Here is a 23899-nt window from a genome sequence, read left to right on the forward strand (position 1 = left end):
ATGATAGATATCAGTAAATCTGATTCTGAGTAAAAGCCTCCACCTAGTTCATATGATATCTGGTTTTCACTACCCTGAGCTCTCTATTTCTAAGCCAGTTTTGAATCCATTCCACTTTCAATCAAATGGCTTCCATTTTCTTTAGCCTTCTGTGGATCACTTAATTGAAAGCTTTCTGAAAATCCATATCAACAATAACCATCACATTCTTTATAACCTTTTGTATGCTCATCCAGTTCTGTCAAACTAGTCAGAAACAATTTACTTTTAACAAATCCGTGTTACCTGTTTATTCTGTCCCTGAAAGAATTGTATTTCCCTCACCACCATAGTCGTTGAGCTGACTGACCCGTTGTTTCCTCGTTCATCATTTCTCCTTCCTCCAGCACTGCTCCAGTATCTTTGAGTATTCAGGATTAGCGTGATTTGCCATATCAAATCATACAATGAAATGTGTTGTCTGCATCACAGTGTCCTGGGGAGCATGCAGATGTTGCCATGCTTCCAGTGTCAACACAGCCAGTACACTTAACTCATATGACTTTGGAATGTGGGGAGGAAGCTGGAGCTTCTGGTGGAAACTCTCACAGGACGTACAGACTCGTTACAAATGGTTGTGGGATTTGGACCCTGATCACTGGCACTCTGAAGCATTGAGCTAACTGCAACACTACTGTATCACCTGCCTGGACTACCGTCCTAGCTGCTCTCAAAGTAGTGACCCATATCTCTCCTATTCCCACTTTAGCTTTATTGTCGATCCATTTCATCTGGACTAAGTGGTTGACTAATCTCTTTTAATTTATCTTTCTATTTGACTTTTCTCCCCTATCTCCTGATTTTGTGCAGCCCTCACATTATCCACTTAGTCTGTACAGACAGATGTGAAGTGATCACTCTCTTCATGAAGGTTTAAGGTTGCTTTGTATACTTCAAAATCTAAAGTGATTGTTCTGGTATTTTGGCTCGCTGCTTTTGAATCTGAGGATGATTAATGCCTCTGTTTTTAGTTCTGTCTACCTACTGCAGTTTACTGTGTGGCATGCACTGAGAAAGCAGCCAAGCAGGGACAGCTAATGTTCCCCATAAGTGTCTGATATACTCTTGGCACAAGGCACTTGGGTGCACTTCATTATTTTTTATTGCTGCTTTTTTCCATTTTTCCTCTCCATAGGGCACACATAATCTCTCTAAAATCAGCCTCCCCCGATGCTATGGTTGTAATTAAATAGAATGTTTCCTAGCACTCCACATTCCTTGTTAATATTTTGAAGATTGACTTCACTGCTATTTTGTGGGTGGAGGAAATTATTTGGTTCCTACTCCTGTTTGATTTCATTTCTTCGTTTTTTGCAGAATCCCCTAAACATTAAACAGTGCCTTTCAAATCTCACATTTTCTGTAGCTAGAAAAAAATGTTATTGTTTTCATAATGTTAACATTTTGGGAACCAAAGTTTGATTTTGTCTAACAAGCTGAGTTACTTTCAGGATTAAATTTGAGTTCTGATTTATTAATCCACTGTCGAATTGTTTGCATGGTTCATTGAGTTTTTGATTCACAGTTAGATGGCAAAGCTTTGACGATCACTATTCTTGATATTTCTGTCTCTTGACTCATAAAGGTGTCAGCTTGATCATTAATATTTCTTGAGTTCCTTTGCCAACTTGACCTACCTTAATTATTAGAGAAGGTTGTAAGTGTAGTGAATTTTTAGTCATATGATACCACACTGTGTTATGGCTGTAAATATTTGAAACAGATTTGTTTGTACAGAACCTTTTAATTTTTGTGCATTAGTTATAGTTCCATGCTAAATTAGGAGAGGCAGCTAAGTAAATCATTGTTAATGAATGTTCACGCCTAGCTATTGATTTCACTGTGTTGGTATTTTAACCCCTAAAGACTGTATAACTTCTGTAGTAAAATCTATTTGTATTTATGAAGGTAAGATTGCACTTAATGTAATTTTAACAAGGTGTCCTTACTTTCAGATGTCAAAATACAAATAGCATTTCTTGTTTCTCATTCTTGATAACTGGAAATGCAAAGCTGAGGAACCAGACTTGTTTCTGCGACATCTTTCTGTATTTGCCAAGTGCTGGGCATCTTTACATGTTATTAATGTCTCCTTTTGGCTGCTCGCCAGAGATGCCTCTCAGCATGTCGAAATGAAGCTGTTCTCTTTTCCAAATACAATTCAGTTAAAACTGAAAAATTTGCATATGTGTACAGTACCTGTAATTCTGGTTGGTGAGGCAAAATAGGTCTACACTCTCGAGTGTTGGTTGACTGAACAAATAGGCTTGTATTCAAAGTTCAAAGTAAATTTCTTTTCGAAGTATGTATATGTCACCATATACTACCCTGAGATTTATCTTCCTGTAGTCATTTACATGAAATAAATATAACCATATAACAATCACAGCACGGAAACAGGCCATTGCGGCCCTCCTAGTCCGTGCCGAACTCTTAATCTCACCTAGTCCCACCTACCCGCACTCAGCCCATAACCCTCCACTCCTTTCCTATCCATATACCTATCCAATTTTACCTTAAATGACACAACTGATCTGGCCTCTACTACTTCTACAGGAAGCTCATTCCACACAGCTATCACTCTCTGAGTAAAGAAATACCCCCTCGTGTTTCCCTTAAACTTTTGCCCCCTAACTCTCAAATCATGTCCTCTCGTTTGAATCTCCCCTACTCTCAATGGAAACAGCCTATTCACGTCAACTCTATCTATCCCTCTCAACATTTTAAATACCTCGATCAAATCCCCCCTCAACCTTCTACGCTCCAATGAATAGAGACCTAACTTGTTCAACCTTTCTCTGTAACTTAAGTGCTGAAACCCTGGTAACATCCTAGTAAATCGTCTCTGCACTCTCTCTAATTTATTGATATCTTTCCTATAATTCGGTGACCAGAACTGTACACAATATTCCAAATTTGGCCTTACCAATGCCTTGTACAATTTTAACATTACATCCCAACTTCTGTACTCAATGCTCTGATTTATAAAGGCCAGCGTTCCAAAAGCCTTCTTCACCACCCTATCTACATGAGACTCCACCTTCAGGGAACTATGCACTGTTATTCCTAGATCTCTCTGTTCCACTGCATTCCTCAATGCCCTACCATTTACCCTGTATGTTCTATTTGGATTATTCCTGCCAAAATGTAGAACCTCACACTTCTCAGCATTAAACTCCATCTGCCAACGTTCAGCCCATTCTTCTAACCGGCATAAATCTCCCTGCAAGCTTTGAAAACCCACCTCATTATCCACAACACCTCCTACCTTAGTATCATCAGCATACTTACTAATCCAATTTACCACCCCATCATCCAGATCATTTATGTATATTACAAACAACATTGGGCCCAAAACAGATCCCTGAGGCACCCCGCTAGTCACCGGCCTCCATCCCGATAAACAATTATCCACCACTACTCTCTGGCATCTCCCATCTAGCCACTGTTGAATCCATTTTATTACTCCAGCACTAATACCTAACGACTGAACCTTCTTAACTAACCTTCCATGTGGAACTTTGTCAAAGGCCTTGCTGAAGTCCATATAGACTACATCCACTGCCTTACCCTCGTCAACATTCCTCGTAACTACTTCAAAAAATTCAATAAGGTTTGTCAAACATGACCTTCCACGCACAAATCCATGCTGGCTACTCCTAATCAGATCCTGTCTATCCAGATAATTATAAATACTATCTCTAAGAATACTTTCCATTAATTTACCCACCACTGATGTCAAACTGACAGGTCTATAATTGCCAGGCTTACTTCTAGAACCCTTTTTAAACAATGGAACCACATGAGCAATACGCCAATCCTCCGGCACAATCCCTGTTTCTAATGACATCTGAAAGATCTCCGTCAGAGCTCCTGCTATCTCTACACAAACTTCCCTCAAGGTCCTGGGGAATATCCGGTCAGGACCCGGAGATTTATCCACTTTTAAATTTCTTAAAAGCGCCAGTACTTCCACCTCTTTAATTGTCATAGGTTCCATAACTTCCTTACTTGTTTCCCACACCTTACACCATTCAATATCCTTCTCCTTAGTGAATACCGAAGAGAAGAAATCGTTCAAAATCTCTCCCATCTCCCTCGGCTCCACACATAGCTGACCACCCTGATTCTCTAAGGGACCAATTTTATCCCTCACTATCCTCTTGCTTTTAATATAACTGTAGAAGCCTTTCGGATTTACTTCCACCTTATTTGCCAAACCAAACTCGTAACTTCTTTTAGCTTTTCTAATCTCTTTCTTAAGTTTCCTTTTACATTCTTTATATTCCTCGAGCAATTCCTTTACTCCATGCTGCCTATATCTATTGTAGACATCCCTCTTTTTTCGAACCAAGTTTCTAATATCCCTTGAAAACCATGGCGCTTTCAAACCTTTAATCTTTCCTTTCAACCGAACAGGAACATAAAGATTCTGTACCCTCATAATTTCACCCTTAAATGACCTCCATTTCTCTATTACATCCTTCCCATAAAACAACTTGACCCATTCCACTCTCTCTAAATCCCTGCGCATCTCCTCAAAGTTAGCCTTTCTCCAATCAAAAATCTCAACTCTAGGTCCAGTCCTGTCCTTCTCCATAATTATATTGAAGCTAATGCTATTGTGATCACTGGACCCGAAGTGCTCCCCAACACATACATCTGTCAGCTGACCTATCGCATTCCCTAACAGGAGATCCAACACTGCCCCATCTCTAGTCGGTACTTCTATGTATTGTTGCAAAAAGCTATCCTGCACACATTTCACAAACTCTAAACCATCCAGCCCTTTTACAGAATGAGCTTCCCAATCTATGTGTGGAAAATTAAAATCTCCCACAATCACCACCTTGTGTTTACTACAAATATCTGCTATCTCCTTACACATTTGCTCTTCCAACTCACGCTCCCCATTAGGTGGCCTATAATACACTCCTATCAGTGTTACTACACCTTTCCCATTCCTCAATTCCACCCAAATAGCCTCCCTAGAGGAGCTCTGTAATCTATCCTTCCAAAGCACCGCCATAAGATTTTCTCGGACAAGCAATGCAACACCTCCTCCTCTGGCCCCTCCTACTCTATCACACCTGAAGCAACTAAATCCAGGAATATTTAGTTGCCAATCACACCCTTCCTGCAACCATGTTTCACTAATAGCTACAACATCATAATTCCATGTATCAATCCACACTTTAAGCTCATCCACCTTTCTTACAATGCTCCTAGCATTAAAATAGATACATTTAAGATACTCTCCACCTCCTCCTCTCTTTTCATCCCTAGCAATGCATTCAAATTTATTATCCTTTTCTTTCTTCTCCCCTACAACTTCGGGCTGAGCGCATCCCTCCTCCATCACCTGCCTGTCCTCCCTCACACACGGTCTACTTACTTGCTCTACTGGTGAACTATCCTCCTCTCCCATAGTTTCCTCAAATTGATTTCCGCCCCCCCATTTTACTAGTTTAAAGTCTGCCCCGTAGCCCTAGCAAACCTCCCCGCTAGGATATTGGTCCCCCCAGGATTCAAGTGTAACCCGTCCTTCTTGAACAGGTCACGCCTGCCCCAGAAGAGGTCCCAATGATCCAGAAACTTGAATCCCTGCCCCCTGCTCCAATCCCTCAACCACGCATTCATCCTCCACCTAATTCCATTCCTACTCTCACTGTCGCGTGGTACAGGCAGTAATCCCGAGATTACTACCTTTGCGGTCCTTCTTCTTAACTGCCTTCCTAACTCCCTATACTCTCGTTTCAGGACCTCTTCCCCTTTCCTACCTATGTCATTGGTACCTACATGTACCACGACCTCTGGCTCCTCACCCTCCCACTTCAGGATATCTTGGACGCGATCAGAAACGTCCCGGACCCTGGCACCAGGGAGGCAAACAACCATCCGGGACTCCCGATCACCTCCACAGAACCGCCTGTCTGAACCTGTCTGAACCCCTGACTATCGAGTCCCCTATTACTATTAAATGCAATAGAATTTATTAAAATACTATAAACAACAAAGATTTGACAGACAACCTATGTCCAAACGAAGACAAGTCCTACAAATAATAAAAAAAACAAATAAATAATCCTGAGAACATGAGTTGTAGAGCCCTTAAAAGTGAGTCCAAAGGTTGTGGAGTCAGTTCATAGTTGAGGTGAGTGAAGTTATCCATGCTGGTTTAGGAGCCTGATGGTTGAAGGTTAATAACTGTTCTTGAACCTGGTGGTGTGGGATCTAAGGCTCCTCCACCTCCTGTCCAATGGTAGTAGTGAGGAGAGAACATGGCCTGGATGATGGGGGCCCTAGATGGTAGATGCTGTTCTCTTGTGGCAGCGCCCTTTGTAAATGTGCTCAATGCTAAATTAATCAGCTTATTCATTCAACCATTGTTTTGTCAGCAAAAAGGCTGTCATTTTGCCTCTGAGAGGGATAAATATTTAAATTTTTATTGTTTATGACTGAAATTGATGGACATTGAGATTATGGTCTTCGTTTTGTTGAATTGGGGGCAGGCATTTTCTTGTATGCTTTAGTACATGGAGTCATGGAGTATCTGAATTCTTTGTGACCATTTGAAGGACAGCATTCCATATTTTTGGGAGGAAATGCCCTTTTATGGGAAAATGGGAAGTGACAAAAGAAGGGTGGATTATAGGCATCAGAATCAGGGTTACTACCAGAGCCATAAGTGGTGAAATTTCTCGTTTTGTGTTGGCAAGACATAAATTGCGATAAATTAAAATATAAAAAAAGCAAAATAAATGTGTAGTCCAAAAAGTAATAGTGAGGTCGTGTTCAAGAGTTTATGGATCGTTAGCCTGATGTTGGAGGGAAAGAAGCTGTTCCTAAAGCATTGAGTGTACAACTTCAAGCACCTGTACCTTCTCCCTGATAGTAATAGTGAGAAGAGGACATGTTCCAGATGGGAAGGGGCCTTAATAATGAATGTCACCTTCCTGATGCCCTGCCTTTTGAAGATGTCCTTAATGGTGTGGAGACTTATGCTCGTGATTGAACTGGCTGAGTCTACCCTCTCTGCAGTATTTTCCATTCCTGGCATACCAGGCAGTGATGCTATCCACAACACATCTCTCGAAATGTATTTGAGATCTCAAACACTTAATAAAATGTATTGCTGCATATATGCCTTCTTCATGATTCCATTAAGATGCTAGGCCCAGGAAAGATCTTGTGAGATGTTGATGCCCAGAAACTTGAAGCTCTTGTCCCTTTCCACTGCTGACTCCTTGAAGAGGACTGGTTTGTGTTCTCCAAACTTCCCCTTCCTCAAAGTCCACATTCAATTCCTTGGTCTTGCTGACACTGAGTACAAGGTTGTTGTTGTGACACTACTTAACCAGCCGATCTATCTCACTGTACATCTCATTGTTGCCTTCTGAGACTTTGCCAACAGCAGTGGTGTGGTCAGTGAATTCATAGATGGCAGTTGCGCTGTGCCTAGCCCCACTGTCATGAAAGTGGAAAGAGTAGAGTGGTGGGCTAAGATGCAATCCTTGAGGTGCACCTGTATTCAGTGAGGATGAGGAGGAGATGTTATTATTGATCCATACTGACCATCATCTCCTGATGAACAAGTCAAGGATCCAGTTGCAGAGGGAAGTATATTCCAGCCAGTTGATTGGCACAGGTTTTCAGTATCCTGCCAGGTGCACCCTTGGACTCCTGACAACTTGTAAAGATTCACCTTCTTTGAAGTATGTTCTGAAGTCTGCCTCCAAAACAGGGATCACAGGGTTCCCAGATGCATGTGGATTTGCATAGGTGTAGTTTAATTCTCCGTTTCAAAGTTTGCATAAAATGTGTAGAGCTCATTGGGAATTGAAGCACCACATTCATTCATTATGTTACATTTCACCTTATAGAAAGCAGTTATGTGTTTTGGTTTAATTAGGCTTCGAACGTGCAAGATGATTTGGAAGATATGCCAGCAATATAGATTGTTGGTGAATATAACTGGTACTATAAAATATGAAAGAGAAATGTATCATTAATGAATTCAGGAATTACAATGCTTGCAATCAATAAGTGCTTAGATTGGTTCACGCAATAGAGAAACATTTAACACTGGAACCTGTACAAGACTTGGCTTTTATTCTGGAGATTTGAGTTGAAAAGAAAAATCTGACCAGTGTGAATTTTATTTGTAGGAACAAAGATAATCCAACATAATTCTATACAAAAGGTAAAAACTGAAAACGTCTTTCAAATTAAAGATCAAGAGAATATGCATTTAATTTTAAAATATATGTAATTTTGGACAAAATAGGAGGCTTTTCAGAAAGAATGAACACCAGTGGAAATAGCTTCCCTAGTTAGATAGAGAAATTGAAATCCTGTTGTCAACTAAGAATATTGTTTTGGTGGTAATGATGGGGCCAAGGAGGTGAGGATGGTGGAGGGAAGAAATGCAGGGGTTAGCATTTTTCATTGTAACCATTTTGGAAGAATAAAAGCTGAAAGTGGTTGTAATAGACTTTCTAATCAGTGCTGTCCAGTTGTCAGAGAGCACTACAGGGGAGAAATAGGCCCTTCAGCCCATCCAGTCCATGCCAAATTGTTATTCTGCCTAGTTCCATCAACCCACACCTGAATCTGAGCCTTCTGTACCCTTCCCATCCATGTACTTAATCATACTTCTCTTAAATGTTGCAATCAAACCTGAACCCACCACTTCAGCTGGCAGCTCATTCCACACTCGTATCACTCTCTGAGTGAAGTAGTTGCCCCTCAGGTTCCCTTTAAATATTTCATCTTTAGCCTGTTATCTACCACCCCTAATTTATGATAAATGATACATAGGTTCCAGCTCTGATAACATAGTTTGTTGGGTATAATGAATATGAATGGTCAATTTCACCAGCCTCTAGTACATTGAATGCCTACACGTTATTTGTCAATGGTTTGGTGCCAATTGTGGTTGTTACGGTTATTCATAGAGTTCATTACTTTTGCCAGTTTCATTACATTGTTCCTCTTCAGTAAACACGCCATGTTGAGAGCTGTGTTTCAGCTACCTGAGCCCCGGAATTCTCTCACCAAACCTTTCTGTGCCCCTCTCCTACGGCTTTCTTTAAAATCTACATCTGAACAAGTGTTGGGTTTCTAATGTCTCCCTTGGTTCAATATCAAACTGGTTTGAATACATGGGTTTGAAGTTAAATGTGCAGAACGATGTTGTAGACTTTTGCAAGGAAAGCAAAGAGAATGAAGGCATGTCGTTTTTACCTTACAGTGTTTATGAAGATTCAGGGAGTAGGTATTTTGATGGTATTTACCTAAAAAATATATATTGTACTGACATAGTGTGAGAAGTAATGCAACAACAGCTATTAAAACTAGCTATCCTATTTGTAAAATGCTTTTCTAGTAACAGAAAAAGGCCAGACTTCATAACTGCCAATTCAGGCTATATCTCCTGCACTTTCTTTCCTTTCCCGCTGAGGCACACAGGCAATTTGGAGTTGCAACAGATCACTGCAAAATAAACTGGCAATTGATCTTGAAATGTTGCAACTTCAGTCTGCTCCCAGTTATTGCATTTACTCTCAAAACATTAAGGAAATGGTTTCCATATTGTTAAAATTATGCAGGTCTAAATTGATGCTCCCCCTTCTCCCCATTTTCAAAACAATTTCAAAATGCAGCCTCTTCCATATGCATACAATCACTTGGTTATTGAATAAGAAATGTGATGCTCCGTTGTGACTCTGCCAAGCTGAGAGTGTTGAGTGGGTTTTCTTGATTTACTCATCAGCAATGAGGTGAAGATGTCTTCATCAATTTATTTCTCCTTTATGCTTGAAATTTCATCACGAACTAAGCCTGCTCGGTGCTATGGACAATGAAGAGGGACTGTGGGGAGGGGATATAAATAGGTTATTGGGCAAGAATGTAGCGGGAAAAAATGTGGAAAAATATGAGTTCATCTACTTCAATAGAAAAGTTTTACGTGTGGAATGTTTTTTAAGTAGTGAGAGGTTGATAGGTATTGCTATTCAGAGGAAATGTCTACAAATGACTTGTATGGAATATACTAAATAATATCTGATAATTGAAATAAAATTTGCTCACAGGAGCTCGGTCCTGTTCACCCTGTACACATCAGACTTCCAATATAACTCGGAGTCCTGCCATGTGCAGAAGTTCGCTGATGACACGGCCATAGTGGGGTGTGTCAGGAATGGACAGGAGGAGGAGTATAGGAAACTGATACAGGACTTTGTGATATGGTGCAACTCAAACTACCTGCGTCTCAATATCACCAAGACCAAGGAGATGGTGGTGGACTTTAGGACATCTAGGCCTCATATGGAGCCAGTGATCATTAATGGAGAATGTGTGGAGCAGGTTAAGACCTACAAGTATCTGGGAGTACAGTTAGACGAGAAGCTAGACTGGACTGCCAACACAGATGCCTTGTGCAGGAAGGCACAGAGTCGACTGTACTTCCTTAGAAGGTTGGCGTCATTCAATGTCTGTAGTGAGATGCTGAAGATGTTCTATAAGTCAGTTGTGGAGAGCGCCCTCTTCTTTGTAGTGGCGTGTTGGGGAGGAAGCATTAAGAAGAGGGACGCCTCACGTCTTAACAAGCTGGTAAGGAAGGCGGGCTCTGTCGTGGGCAAAGTACTGGAGAGTTTAACATCGGTAGCTGAGCGAAGGGCGCTGAGTAGGCTACGGTCAATTATGGAAAACTCTGAACATCCTCTACATAGCACCATCCAGAGACAGAGAAGCAGTTTCAGCGACAGGTTACTATCGATGCAATGCTCCTCAGACAGGATGAAGAGGTCAATACTCCCCAATGCCATTAGGCTTTACAATTCAACCGCTAGGACTTAAGAACTTTTTAAAAGCTATTATTAATGCTTTTTGAGATAGTGATTTAGATGCATATCATATTTTTTACTGAGTTAAGTATTGTATGTAATTAGTTTTGCTACAACAAGTGTATGGGACATTGGAAAAAAGTTGAATTTCCCCATGGGGATGAATAAAGTATCTATCTATCTATCTAACACAGAGTCTAACCTGAACTGTGTTGAACACCAATAAATACTATGCAGATGCAGGTAAATGCAGCTTTAATCTGGAGCAAAATAAAAAGTCCTGTTGGAAGATTTCAGCCAGTCAAGGAACACCTACAGAAGCAAGAGGGATGGATGGTTGACATTCTTAGTCGAGACCTGTCATCGGAAGCTGATGCAGGGACTTGACCCCCCAAATTGTCACAAATCCCTCTGCTTAACCCACTGAATTCTTCCAGCAGTGTGTCTTCACAATAAAGATCAAGGGACAGCTTTGTGTGGGGAATTCTCTACTCATGAGGACTGGATGATCAGCCACTGAATATTCAAGGCAAAGATCAATAAAATTCTCAAGTATTAAGGGAATCAAAGGATATAGTGCAAGAAAGCATTGCTGATGTGAAAAATGTTCATATTGAATAGTGGAGGAATCACCAGCTTCCAAATAGCCTACGGCTGCTTCTATTTCATATTCCCTTCCTATTCTGTCTTTTGTTTTCAGAATTATTTCATACGTAGCATATTTAGTATGGAGATGACCTTTCTCTACCAGCTGAAGGCTTGTCAGTAGTTTATATGGGCTTTTGTTATCAGTAGCTTGCAGCTTGCACACCAAGAAGCTCACTACATTGTATCTAATATCTTAATTTACCATTAAGAATGACATCCATTTTGTTGCACTCCCATACCCTTCCATCTCGACTGACCCCGCCAGAATAATGAAGTTGTGGTGTTAAAATATCCTAATTTGTCATTGTGGCGACCCAATTACTAGCACACTCGAACCGGCTGACAATTAGCCAGAGTGCAGGGACAAAGGAAGAAAGCCTGAGGGGGTTTCAGTAGGGCCTCTCAAGGTATCTGGTGGGAGAGACAGGCTTTAAAGCAAGACTGTGGAGTTGAAATAAATTTATTCTTTGGCTGCAGTTTATCGACTCTGTGTCGTTATTTCAGCGCTGCGTGTAGCACACCGCTACATCATTATGCTTTTTTTGTGATATGTTGCTTCCTCTGCTCCTGCCTTCACACAACCCCATCTCTAAGTATTTCTTCTTGGAATGCATTCATGGTTGAATTCTTTATTGGATCTGTCTCACTGATTCCTATAAGCAGAATTTACTTAAGTTGAAAGAAATGACTTAACACATTTAATCCAGTTTGAAATTCAGCTGTTCAATGAAATGTGCAGGACCTAGATCTTGTACAGCTGTGTTAGTTAAGCCTGAATCATTATTGAGAAGATTTACATTAATGCTCCAGCAGATAACCTTTGTAAAGCACAATATATAAACAGTTCAAAACAAATGTATCCAAGTACTATACATATATGTTACTGTATACTACCTTGAACTACATTTCCAAGCAGATATTTACAGGAAAAGATAAGTACAATAGAATGAACAAAAGAAAACTACATTAGCAGACGGACTAACAAGCAATGTGCAAAAGAAGACAAACTGTGCAAATAAAAAATAATGCTGAGAACATGAGTTTTAAAGAGGCCTTGAAAGTGAGTCCTTAGGTAGTAGAATTGGTTTAGAATTGTGATGAGTGAAGTTATCTCCTGTGATTCAGGAGCCTGACAGTTGTGGTGTAATGATTGTTCCTGAACCTGGTGATGTGAGACCTAAAGCTCTAGTATGGAAAAAATGAATGAGCAGCTACTTCAAATGAGCTGATATAGTTGGCTAGAATTCTACCTACTTATAGTTACCAAGCGGAAAATCTAACACACAGAAGCTAGGCATTTTAAGGATCTCTGATCAGGATTATTGTTTAGGAAACAATCTCCTACAACATTTATAACTTGATTTCTTGTAAAGGCTGACATTTTGTAGTTCTTTCGGTTTTCTAGTGAGCATGGATTTAATGTGTGCCCTTCACTAATTTGGGACATCCAAAAGCACTTTATAGGCAGTGACATATTTCTAAATTATGATCAATGTGTAATGCAGAGAAATGCACACAACATGATTAATTAAATAAATAAGATAGATTGACAAGTTTTTTAGCTTTGATGATTGAGAAGCTGAGAGTCTTTCTCCTTGTGAAAATTCCATGGCAGTCTTCAGTGTGCCTGGGAGGTCAGATGGTGCCTTAGTTTCTGTCTCATCTGCAAGCCTGTATCTCCATCTGTGAAGTTAACATGAATTATGTTTGGAGTCTTAAGCCTTGAACCTGTTTGAGAAGTGCTGTCTTGGAAGCAGCAGGTCACTGTGTCACTGAACTGCTGCTAACATAAAGGTAAATGCAACTGAAAATGACACTTGATTCTGCAGAGTTTGAGCTTGTACCAGTGAGTCAGTGAAACTGGTACTTCGTCTGGATTAGACAGAAGTCACGATGCAATGTTTTATACAAATTTATGAACTATTTTCCTCTTTGTTTTGTTTTTATCATCCTCTTCCAAGTGAGCTGCCAAACACTGATCTCTGTATAGATCTTAACATTTCATCACAAAACATGGATGAAACTTGCAAACAACACCCACAAAATGCTGGAGGAACTCAGCAGGCCAGGCAGCATCTATGGAAAAGAGTACAGTCAACGTTTGCAGTTTGAGACCCTTCAGCAGGACAGGAGTGTTGTCGCTTACTTGCATTTCCAGCATCTGCAGATTTCCTCTTGTTTGTGATGAAACTTGCTAAGTTGCTTTTGTCCACACAGAAACGGAAGTCGTAAGGATGTGCTTGTTAAGCAGTAGCTCTTTGAAGGAGCTGGCACCAGCACCCTCTGCTGAATATGCCTTTGGTTAGATTCCATCAACCACAATGGCCATTGTGACGGTGACATCTGAAATAGTTAATTTCTCGATGAGGCTTGGAGCTGCTATCAAAGATTGTTGAGTTACTAATGTTCTTTAGATAGTGAACTCTGAATCTCTAGTATTTCTACCAAGAAGAATAGGGGATCCAGACTCTGGAATCATATCAGATATACTACTCTTTCCAAAAATTTCAGTTTCATCATTAACGTTCCATTGGTGAATGTTCTGTCATGCTACTGACTTGAACGTTCATGTTGTTAATGACACTTCTGAGCTTTCTGTATTTTAGCAACATTATATCTTCTAACTGATTATTTCACTCTGCCTCCCAGGCACCTCAGATCTCTAATACTATTCAGAGCTGATCAGTAGGGACTAGCCTTGGAATGATTTTGCAATTTTCTCTCCCCTCCTTGATTCTGATTTCCTGAGTAAGATGGATGCTGTGCCTTCACTTGAAAGGCCAAACATCCATAATTGCTGCATATTGGGCACAAATGCACAGCTATATAATGCATTAGGTTCTCATTTTAGAAGCTGTTTCTTGGAGGTCGAAAAGAACGCCAGCTAACAGCTCTTATCTGTCGCATTACTTTTTAAAATAAAGTTCTTATAAGCTTTTTAAAATACACTTTGAGTAGTTTTACTCTTGTGGTAATTGAAATCACAGTCAAAATTGTGATTGATATTTTCTCAATGGGAAAAGCATTAAATCTTGTTGAATGAAAGAGCCATGCGTCAAGTACAGCTTCTGCCGGGTGCTAATGCCACAGACCATGATATCACAATATTAAGATTGATGGGGTGTGGTACAAAATATTTTTCTCAGTATGCAAATATAGAATGCTGCAGATCAGAAATGTAAACAAAATGCTGGGAATACCCAGGATGTCAGGCAGAGGGAATTGGAATGAGCAATTTGGCTTGCAAACCTTGTAACAAATTGGTATTATTTTCATTTTTGGCCCAAGTTCCCTCATCAAATCATCTTGAGCAGTTCGAAATGTTATCTTGTCCTTTGCAATTGTACCAGAGGATTCCAGTGAATGCCTGTGTGCTGCCAATTGCAAACATGGCTTACCTTATCTGTAGCTGATGTGCGTGGCCTGAAGTGCCTGTGTTATTTGATTGGAGGATTTTCTGATAGTGGTGATGCCTGTGAAGCTGCTGCAAGTAGTTTTTTCATTGCACTAGTGCATACGTGAATTTGTGCTTATGACAATAAACTTGACTCACCTAATTGCTTCTCTACTTTTTTTTCCCCTCCCTGACCCTGTAAATGTCTCTTTTTCAAGAGTACGTGCAGCTAGTTCCCTTCAGATATATAAGCTATTTGTACCAACCTTACAGGCATTGCAGTTTTGGTCTTTATGAATCTGTCTTCTGGTTTTGTGACCCAATTATAGCACGATCCCTGTCAGTGAATCTCCCAGCTCGCTCCTTGTCCTGGATCACTGCAGTTAACAATAGATTTCCCTGACTGACCCCAGCTGCTTAAGCTGATTGAACCTGATCTTTACAGATGAGTGTAGATAGACTTTAATCTAGTGGTCAGAAAATAAAGCAAATTCCATTGTGGATTCTATTGTACTCTCTTTTGGGTTCACCTCATTTGAAAGGCCAGTTAAAAATGTTCACAGCATTAGTTTATGATGGCTTGCATATATAAATTAGATCACCATGCCAACAGAGCCTGTGCTCCCTACCTCCTGTATCATTTCTGCATTCAGTCTCGGTTGGATGCATTGATACAGCCAGTATGCAGCTTAACAATTTAGAAATGTAATTCATTAGTTTGGTCCCAGCTTTTCCACATCAGATAATAATTTCCTTTTGTTCTTTATAAATAGATTTTTGTATTAAAAAGGTGTAGCCGTTTACTTCTGCTTAAATTTATTTATCAGTTCACCAACTCACTGCCTGAATTTTTTTGTTTTATAAATTATCCTTTTTTTCTTGTATAATTGAACCATCTCATTCTCCATAAATCTTAAGCTAGACATTAACTGTTCCATAAAATTAGTTGAAATTTTATATATGCTGATGACTTATGCATCACTGCCCAAAGCACAGATTTTAACACCATGGAGAAATGCTTTCTGAGGCCTTGGAGGGACTAACATCCTACTATGAAGAAAACCACCTCTGCGCAAACCCATCAAAGATGCAAGTTTGTGCATTCCACCACAGGAACCGTGAAGCCAAACGACAGCTTAAAGTAACCTGTTGTGGAGCAACACTGATGCATCGCGAGCACCCTAACTGCTTAGGAGTCACCCTTGACTGATGCCTCACTTTCAAGAACCACATCAATAAGACAAAGGCAAAAGTGAGTGCACGAAACGACATCCTGAATAAGCTCACTAACACAAAATGGGGAGTAAGCTTGAAAACATTGCGAGCCAGTGCACTCGCTCTTTGCTATTCCACGCCTGCCCTGCATGAGAAAGATCTACTCTTGCTAAGAAGATGGATACCGTTCTGAATGCAAGCTGCCAACTTATCACAGTTTGTTTAAAACCAACAAACACGAACAGCCTATATATCCTGGTGGTGGGTATCACTCCCCCGATATATGAAGAACGGTAGCCAGCAAGAAAGAACAACGCCGTCAAACACCAGATGAGAGGCACCCTCTACATGGTCATACACCTACACCCAGCCTCCTAAAGTCAAGGAAGAGCTTCATGTTATTCAGTGTTATTCCATTACAATCAACCCCATCTGAAGCCCGTATCACCTTGTGGAAAGACCAGCTCGCCAGTCTCAAACAACCCCCACAAAGGAAATTCCACCGAATGAAAGCCTTCCCCCAGGAGTTAATGGCAACTGGACAACCTGGAAGTGCCTTAACAGACTTAGGACTGGTGTGGATTGTTCAAAGGTGTCACTAAGCAAATGGGGATATACAACCAGCCAGACAACTTATGAATGTGGAACTGAGCCACAAACCGTGCAACATCTCCTGCAATGCCCATTGCTAGAGGAACCCATACTGTTGCAGATCTTGCCGAATTCAAGAACAAGGCGCAAAAATGTGTCCAGTTCTGGCTGGGCCATGTATAGACTGTTCGTGGACACGATAAGAAGAAGTTGAAAGGAAGTGTCTGACCATCCTGGCCATCAACATCTCAACATCCATCCCAGGCCCGACATACTGATTCAATCACAAAGAAGACACGCAGCGGTTATATTAAATTTGGAGTTTGAGGATGTTTGGTATGTTACCAAAGGCTAGCACATTTCTCCAGATGTGCCGTGGACAGCATTCTGGCTGGTTGCACCTCCCTCTAGTATGGAGGCTCCAATGAACAGGACTGGAAAAAGCTGCAGAGCGTTGTAAACTCAGCCAGCTCCATCAAGGGCACCAACCTTCCCACTATCTAGGACATCTTGAAAGGGTGATGCCTCAAGAAGGCAGTATCCATCATTATACATCCTTGCTATATAGGATATACCCTCTTCTCATTGCTACCATCAGGAACGAAGTACAGGAGCATGAAAACACTCAACATTTTACAAATAGTTTCTTTCCCTCTGCCATCAGATTTCTGAAAGGTCCATGAACCATGATCACTATTTCACTATATGCCTCTCTTTTTACACTATTTATTTCTTACTGTAACTTCGAATAATGTTTTATGTATTACACTGTACTGCTGCTGCAAAGCAACACATTACATGACAAATGTCATGATAATAAATCTGATTCTGATCCTGACAAGTCTGATTCTTTCTTCAATTTCAGTAGCAATCCCAGTTTTGTTATAAGGATCCCATCAATCCTGCTCTTGGACTGGTTGTCCCATGCGCCTCAGGGAGGAGGCTATCTAGCGTTCTCACCAGGACCACCAGACTCAAAAATGGTCACTTTCCCGAAGCAGTAAGGCTGGTCAACACCTCCATTCAATAATCCTCAGCCCCCTTTTCTATTATTGTTGTTGTTCTTTATCTTATTGTGTTTTTTTGTCCTGCATTGGATCTGGAGTAACAATTATTTCATTCTTCACACTTGTGTACTGGAAATGTTAAACAATCTTGAATCTCTTATTTTGTGTGTGATTGGGAATATTTGTGCAATTTGAATTGTATGCACAAACGTGCTGGCAGTTGGGATTAGCAGCATGGGCTGAAGGGCCATTTCCTGTACTATACTGTTCTAAGCAGTTGGGAGCACCAGTGCATCAAGGTGTCATATTAACTCACTTCTTGAAATGCTGATTTAACCTTTCCCTCTGCCTCACCATCTTCCTTTCCAAACTATTTCCTGAGCTTGAAAGTTTTCATTAGTTTCTGAAAATCACTGACAATAAATTTCCATATTTCTCCATTCAAAAACCCAACAACTTGACATGCATGTCAACAAATTCAATAACGTGTGCACATTTAGTGTTGAGGAACATCATTTAATGCGAGAGCATTTATTTACTTATTTAAGATGCCATTATGATGCCAGTGTGGATCTGTTGTATAAACATGGCCATGATTGTTCTTAGTAAAATTTTTCTACAGAAGAGGTTTGCCATTGCCTTCTTCTGGGCAGTGTCTTTACAAGACGGGTGACCCCATTCATTATCAATACTCTTCCAAGATTGCATGTCATTAGTGGTCACATAACCAGGACTTGTGTTATGTCCCAGCTGCTCATACAACCATCCGGTACCTGCCCCTGTGACTTCACATGACCCTGATTGTGGGTGGGGGGTGGGCTAAGTAGGTGCTGCACCTTCCTAACAAGGATAACCTGCAGGCTAGCAGAGGGAATGAACACTTTACACTTCCTTTGGTGGAGATGTACCCCTACTCTGCCACCCATTGGTAGCTAATGATATGTTCTTCAGTTCATTTCTGATTTGTACAAATGTCCAGTAATTTATATTGTTTGTATACCTGGGTATGGAGTACATTCGCTAAAATTTTGAGCTACCGCAAATATGGGGACCACTCCTTTTAATATCATGTTCTTACTCCTGAAGGAAATTCTGGGAAAGCTTCATTGATATCTGTCATGAGAACAACAGTCTCCATGGGATCACATTCGAACAAATTAAGGCACAGCTGGAGGCACTGGAGTTGAAGAAGACTTATGTCCTTAATCCTCTAGCTCCAGAATTCATCCCAAGAGCCCTCAGACTTCAGCAGCCGACAAATACCAACAAGCAGCAACAGCCATCCCCGCCGAAGGTACAGTGACTGGTTTATATATTTCCTCAAGGCACTCTCATTTTCAGACTGAGTGTCTTTTTTTAATCTCTTTTCTGTTGTGGCCTCTTGTACATGTTGGTGATTTTGAATTTGTGTTAATAGACTAATTGAGGTACTGTTCCACAAAATGACAATGCTTTTATAACATTGATCCCCATCCAGGAGGAGGCTTTACATAAAGATGAGGTGCTTTCTCAAAGAAGACAACAGTGACTTGCATAGTCAGCTCAGCCAGCTCCTAATACCCTTTAGGAAGTGGTGTAGGTATTTATTAAAGCAAGATTAATGTAAAAGTTGGGATTGTTTATTTTCCAGTCTGATGATTTCTTAGTTTCAGTTCAAGTATAGTAACTTCAGCAATAGTCTCAGGCCCTCTTTGTCAATCAATAAACTGTGCGTGTTGTTGGTTTTACCTCACAGATTGCTTCAGATTCAAGATGGGGACAGTGTAGCATCTGTGCAGGGAATGTGGAATCTGAGAGAGTTGGTCAAATTGATGCACTTACTTAAGTAATCATATTGAAGGATTGTGAAATTACCAGTACCATGACTGATAATTCGTGGCTTAAAATTAATGAATTCAATGTCAAATCAGATACGTATAGAAATAAGAATGGAAAGAAAGATTGGATTGACAAAGTGGAGGAAAATATCTTCGTTTAATACGGTTTTTCCTGATATCAACAGCAGTTAAAGCTGAAGAAATGAGACTGCACAACTGTAATAGTTAATTTTAAGCGCGCAAGAGGGTGACTGACAGTTATAAACAATTAACTTGTCTTTTAAAAACCTGCTTAGATTTGAGTCACTTCACTTAACCTTCCGTGGGCAAGTTTAGTTTGTGAAGAGTGCAATATTTTAAATGGTGAGAACAAACAAGATGATAATGTTCCTGAACATTTAGATTTCCAAGCTCAATGATAAATCTAAAATCACCTGATATGACTTCAGTGGTTGCAAGATGTTAGAATCTTTTATTAAGGGTGAGGTTTCAGGGCACACCATAAAGAAGATCAAAGTCAGCATGGTTTCTTTAAGGCAATCTTACCTGACAAATCTGTTGGAATTCTTTGAGGAAATAACTGGCGGAGTAGACAAAGGAAAGTCTGGATGTTGTTTACTTGGACTTTCAGAAGGCCTTTGACAAGGTGCTGCACATGAGGCTGGTGAACAAGTTAACAGCCTGTGGAATTACTGGAAAGATGCTAACATAGAGGAAAAGATTGGCAGGAGGCAAGAGTGGGAATAAAGGGAGCATTTTCTAGTTGGCTGCCAGTGATTAATGGTGTTCTGCAGGGTTCAGTGTTGGAACTGCTTCTTTTCATGTTATGTGTCAGTGATTTTGATGAAGGAATTGGTGGCTCTGTGGCCAACTTTATGGGCAATCCAAAGATAGGTGTAAGAGCAGATAGTATTGAGGAAGCTGGAAGACTGCAGTAGGACTTGGGCAGATTAGGAGAATGGCAAATATGTGGCAGATGGAATTCAGCATAGGGAAGTGAATGGTCATGCAATTTGGTAGAAGGAATAAAGGCATAGTCTATTTTCTAAAAAGGGAGCGAATTAAAAAATCAGAGGTGTACAGGGACTGGGAGTCCTAGTGCACGATTCCCTGAAGGTTAACTTGGAAGTTAAGTTGGTAGGAAGGAAGGTAAATGCAATGTTAGCATTCATTTCAGGAGGACTAGAATATTAAAGCAAGGATATAACACTTAACCTTCATAAGGCATTGGTCAGACACACTTGGAATATTGTGAGCAGTTTTGGGCCCCTTTTCTAAGTACGGAAGTGCTGGCCTTGGAGAGAGTTCAGAGCTGATTCATGAGAATGATCTCAGGAATGAAAGGGTTAACATTTGAGGTGTGTTCGATGGTTTTGGGCCTGTATTCGCTGGAATTCGGAAGAATGATGGGGGATCTCAGTGAAACCTGTTGAACATTAAAAGCCCTAGATAGAGTGGATGTGATGAGGATGTTTCTAGTGGTGGGAGAGTCCAGCATCAGATGGCACAGTCTCAGAATAGTAGAACGCCCCTTCAGAACAGAGGAGAGGAGGAATTTCTATGGAATTCATTGCCATAGATGGACATGGAGGCCAAGTTATTAGATATATTTAAATTGAAAATTGATTGGTTCTTGATTAGTAAGGGTGTCAAAGGTTACTGGACAAAGGCAGGAGAATGGGGTTGAGAGGGATAATAAATCAGCTGTGATTAAATGGAAGAGCAGACTCAATAGGCTGAATGGCCTAGTTCTGCTCATGTGTCTTATGGTCGTACCATACAATTTAATGCTATAAACCTCATTGTTATTATTGGCAAATGCCTTTTGGATAATAGTATGAGGAAGCAAAGGCCATATATATGAGCTTTAAAATATGAACATTTATCTGAAGCAATATTTGCTTACAATTTTTAACTGATGGTGTATAGTTTATTGCAGAATATTCTTCAACTGCTTATGAATCACACCAGTTATTTATTACACTAATTTGGCTTCTCCCTCTGGGTATCCTGACTGGTACTTAACAATTTGTCTTGAATATGTAAATTTGCTGATGGTCAAAGTAAGATGAAAAAGGTTTTATACAAACACAAAACCAGTCAAAATAATCAAAGCAAAATCTACAGTTGCTGGAAATCTGTAATAAAAAGCAGAAATGCTAGTAATAGTCAACAGGTCAGGCTCTCATCTACGAAGAGAGAATTAAAATTTATATTTCAGGCTTGCGATCTTTCATCAGAGTCAGTAAAGGCTAAAAATCAAACTTTAAGTTACAGAAAAGTGGGAGGTGGAGACCAGGTGACACAAGAGCTGGTACTATCAGCTTAGAGAGTGTACATTCTTCATGAAACCCGGGAGCAAAAGTAGACCTCTTGGCCCCAGGGGCTTTGCTTCATTGTAATCTCAATTCTGCCTTCCCTTCTATCCATGGTAGCCTGCTTATCATATATCTACCTCTGTTTTTAAAATATTCCAGGACTCCTCTTCCAATATCTTTGGAAGGATATATGTGTGTGTGTTACAGTCCATCTGCCATTTCTCCATCCATTTCTGCGACTGATCTATATCTTATTGTATACTTTGCCTGTATTCTACGCTATACACAACACCACCTCTTTGTATCATCTGCAGACTTACTAACCCACCCATTTATATTTTCATCCAGGTTATTTATATACATCACAAACAAATTTCTTGTCTTGTAACCTTTGATGCCCTTACTAATCAAGAACCTATCAACCTACACCTTAAATATACCCAATAACTTGGCAACCACAGCCGACTGTGGCAATGAATTCTGCAGATTCACCACCCTATGACAGAAGAAATTACTCCTAATCGCTGTTCTAAATGGATGCTATTCCATTCTGAGACTTGTAGATTCGTCACATTTATTTTCTTGGCCCTGAAGGTTTTTATTGTACTGCCTTCACACCAATAAATATTGAATCAGAAAACTTTGCGCCAGAAAAATAAATGGTAAGAGTTCATTGGGTTTGTTGGTTATTGAGGTTAGTATTTTGTTAAAACAAAATGTTGGTAAATCCAATTGTGTATGCCTAGGATTTGGAACATTAACATAATTGGATTCTAGCAGTATGGACAGAATGAAGATATAGTCAGATTATTGACAAGTTAGGAGTTTAAGGGCCTGTCGCTGTGCTGTATCTCTAAATAAAAATAAAAACACCATGCTTAGCAATTGTAATATTTGTTTCCAAGTAATATCACTTGGTAAACACACATTAGATTTTATCCTGAAAATTTACATCACAAGAGCCAGAAATTGGTTTTATAGACTTGCTATTACCATTTTGTAATCCACCTGAAGTTGATTATTAGTGTTGCAAATGCAGCCTTTGTGACAGATAATAATGGGGCTACTTTACAAATTGTATTAAATCAGTTATCAGTCTGATTTCACAAAGAAAGCAAACCTCAGTGAGCCAAGCACTCAGTGAGTAGATGTACCATTCCATGAATTTTGTATGTATTCAGAAAATGCTAACAAGTCTGTATATAAACTGTGTTATTTAATGCATTTACTTTTATAGTAATTTATATCTTAGCATTAATTGACATTTATAAATAATTTACACTTTTAAATATATTTTTTAAATCTTTCATTGATGTGATTACATATGATTGCCATAGTTTATTTCCCCATAGTTTGTTTCAGCATCTTTGCTCTCTTCACATCTAATTTTTGAAAAGAAGGAAGCTAAATAAAGTTGTAAATAATTGATGCAGTGACACTTGAGGCCATTTCAGGATTTCTAAATATAGAATCATAATGATGGAGTTGACTGAAGTCTTCTGTCCAGTGGACAGCGTGGGGATAACCCTTAAATGCCACAACCCAATTAATCCTAACAGCTTTATAAATCCAAATTTATATGATTCTAGCTGGGCTTAAATTGCGTGTGTTGCACATGTCATTCATATAAAGTCATAGAGCACTACAACATCGAAACAGGCCCTTTGGACCATCTAGTCCATGTTGAAATATTATTTTGCCTAGTCTCATCGACCCTGAACTAGTCCATGGCCCTCCATACCCCTCCTGTTATGTTTTGTAACTCCAAAATATAAACTAATTGAAGAAAAACACAGAGCTGAGAATAACATGTCTACTCTTAGTTTCATCTTTTACTTTTAGCGAAGCATGCACATCTGATGGGATGTGATGACATTGTCCATTCATGTACTTTTACATCTAACATGTAATGAATAATGTAAAGAACAAAGAATGCTTAATTAAACAATATATTTACAATAATACTCAAGTATTACTGAAATATTAAATCCACATCACTCCTCCCTGCTTAACTATAAACTCC

At 39.8% G+C, this 23899-nt stretch overlaps 1 protein-coding gene across 5 annotated transcripts in view; it reads left to right on the plus strand.

The window, feature by feature from the left end:
* helz (helicase with zinc finger) overlaps positions 1-23899 on the plus strand; it is a 302830-nt gene that overhangs the window by 195920 nt on the left and 83011 nt on the right. For all 5 annotated transcript variants that reach the window (XM_073026388.1, XM_073026389.1, XM_073026390.1 and 2 more), the window contains one exon: positions 18828-19035. In XM_073026388.1, coding sequence (XP_072882489.1) covers positions 18828-19035 — 208 coding nt within the window. The remainder of the gene's footprint in view (positions 1-18827; positions 19036-23899) is intronic.

The sequence above is a fragment of the Hemitrygon akajei genome, chromosome 22, assembly GCF_048418815.1.
Source record: "Hemitrygon akajei chromosome 22, sHemAka1.3, whole genome shotgun sequence".
Taxonomy (NCBI): Eukaryota; Metazoa; Chordata; class Chondrichthyes; order Myliobatiformes; family Dasyatidae; genus Hemitrygon; species Hemitrygon akajei.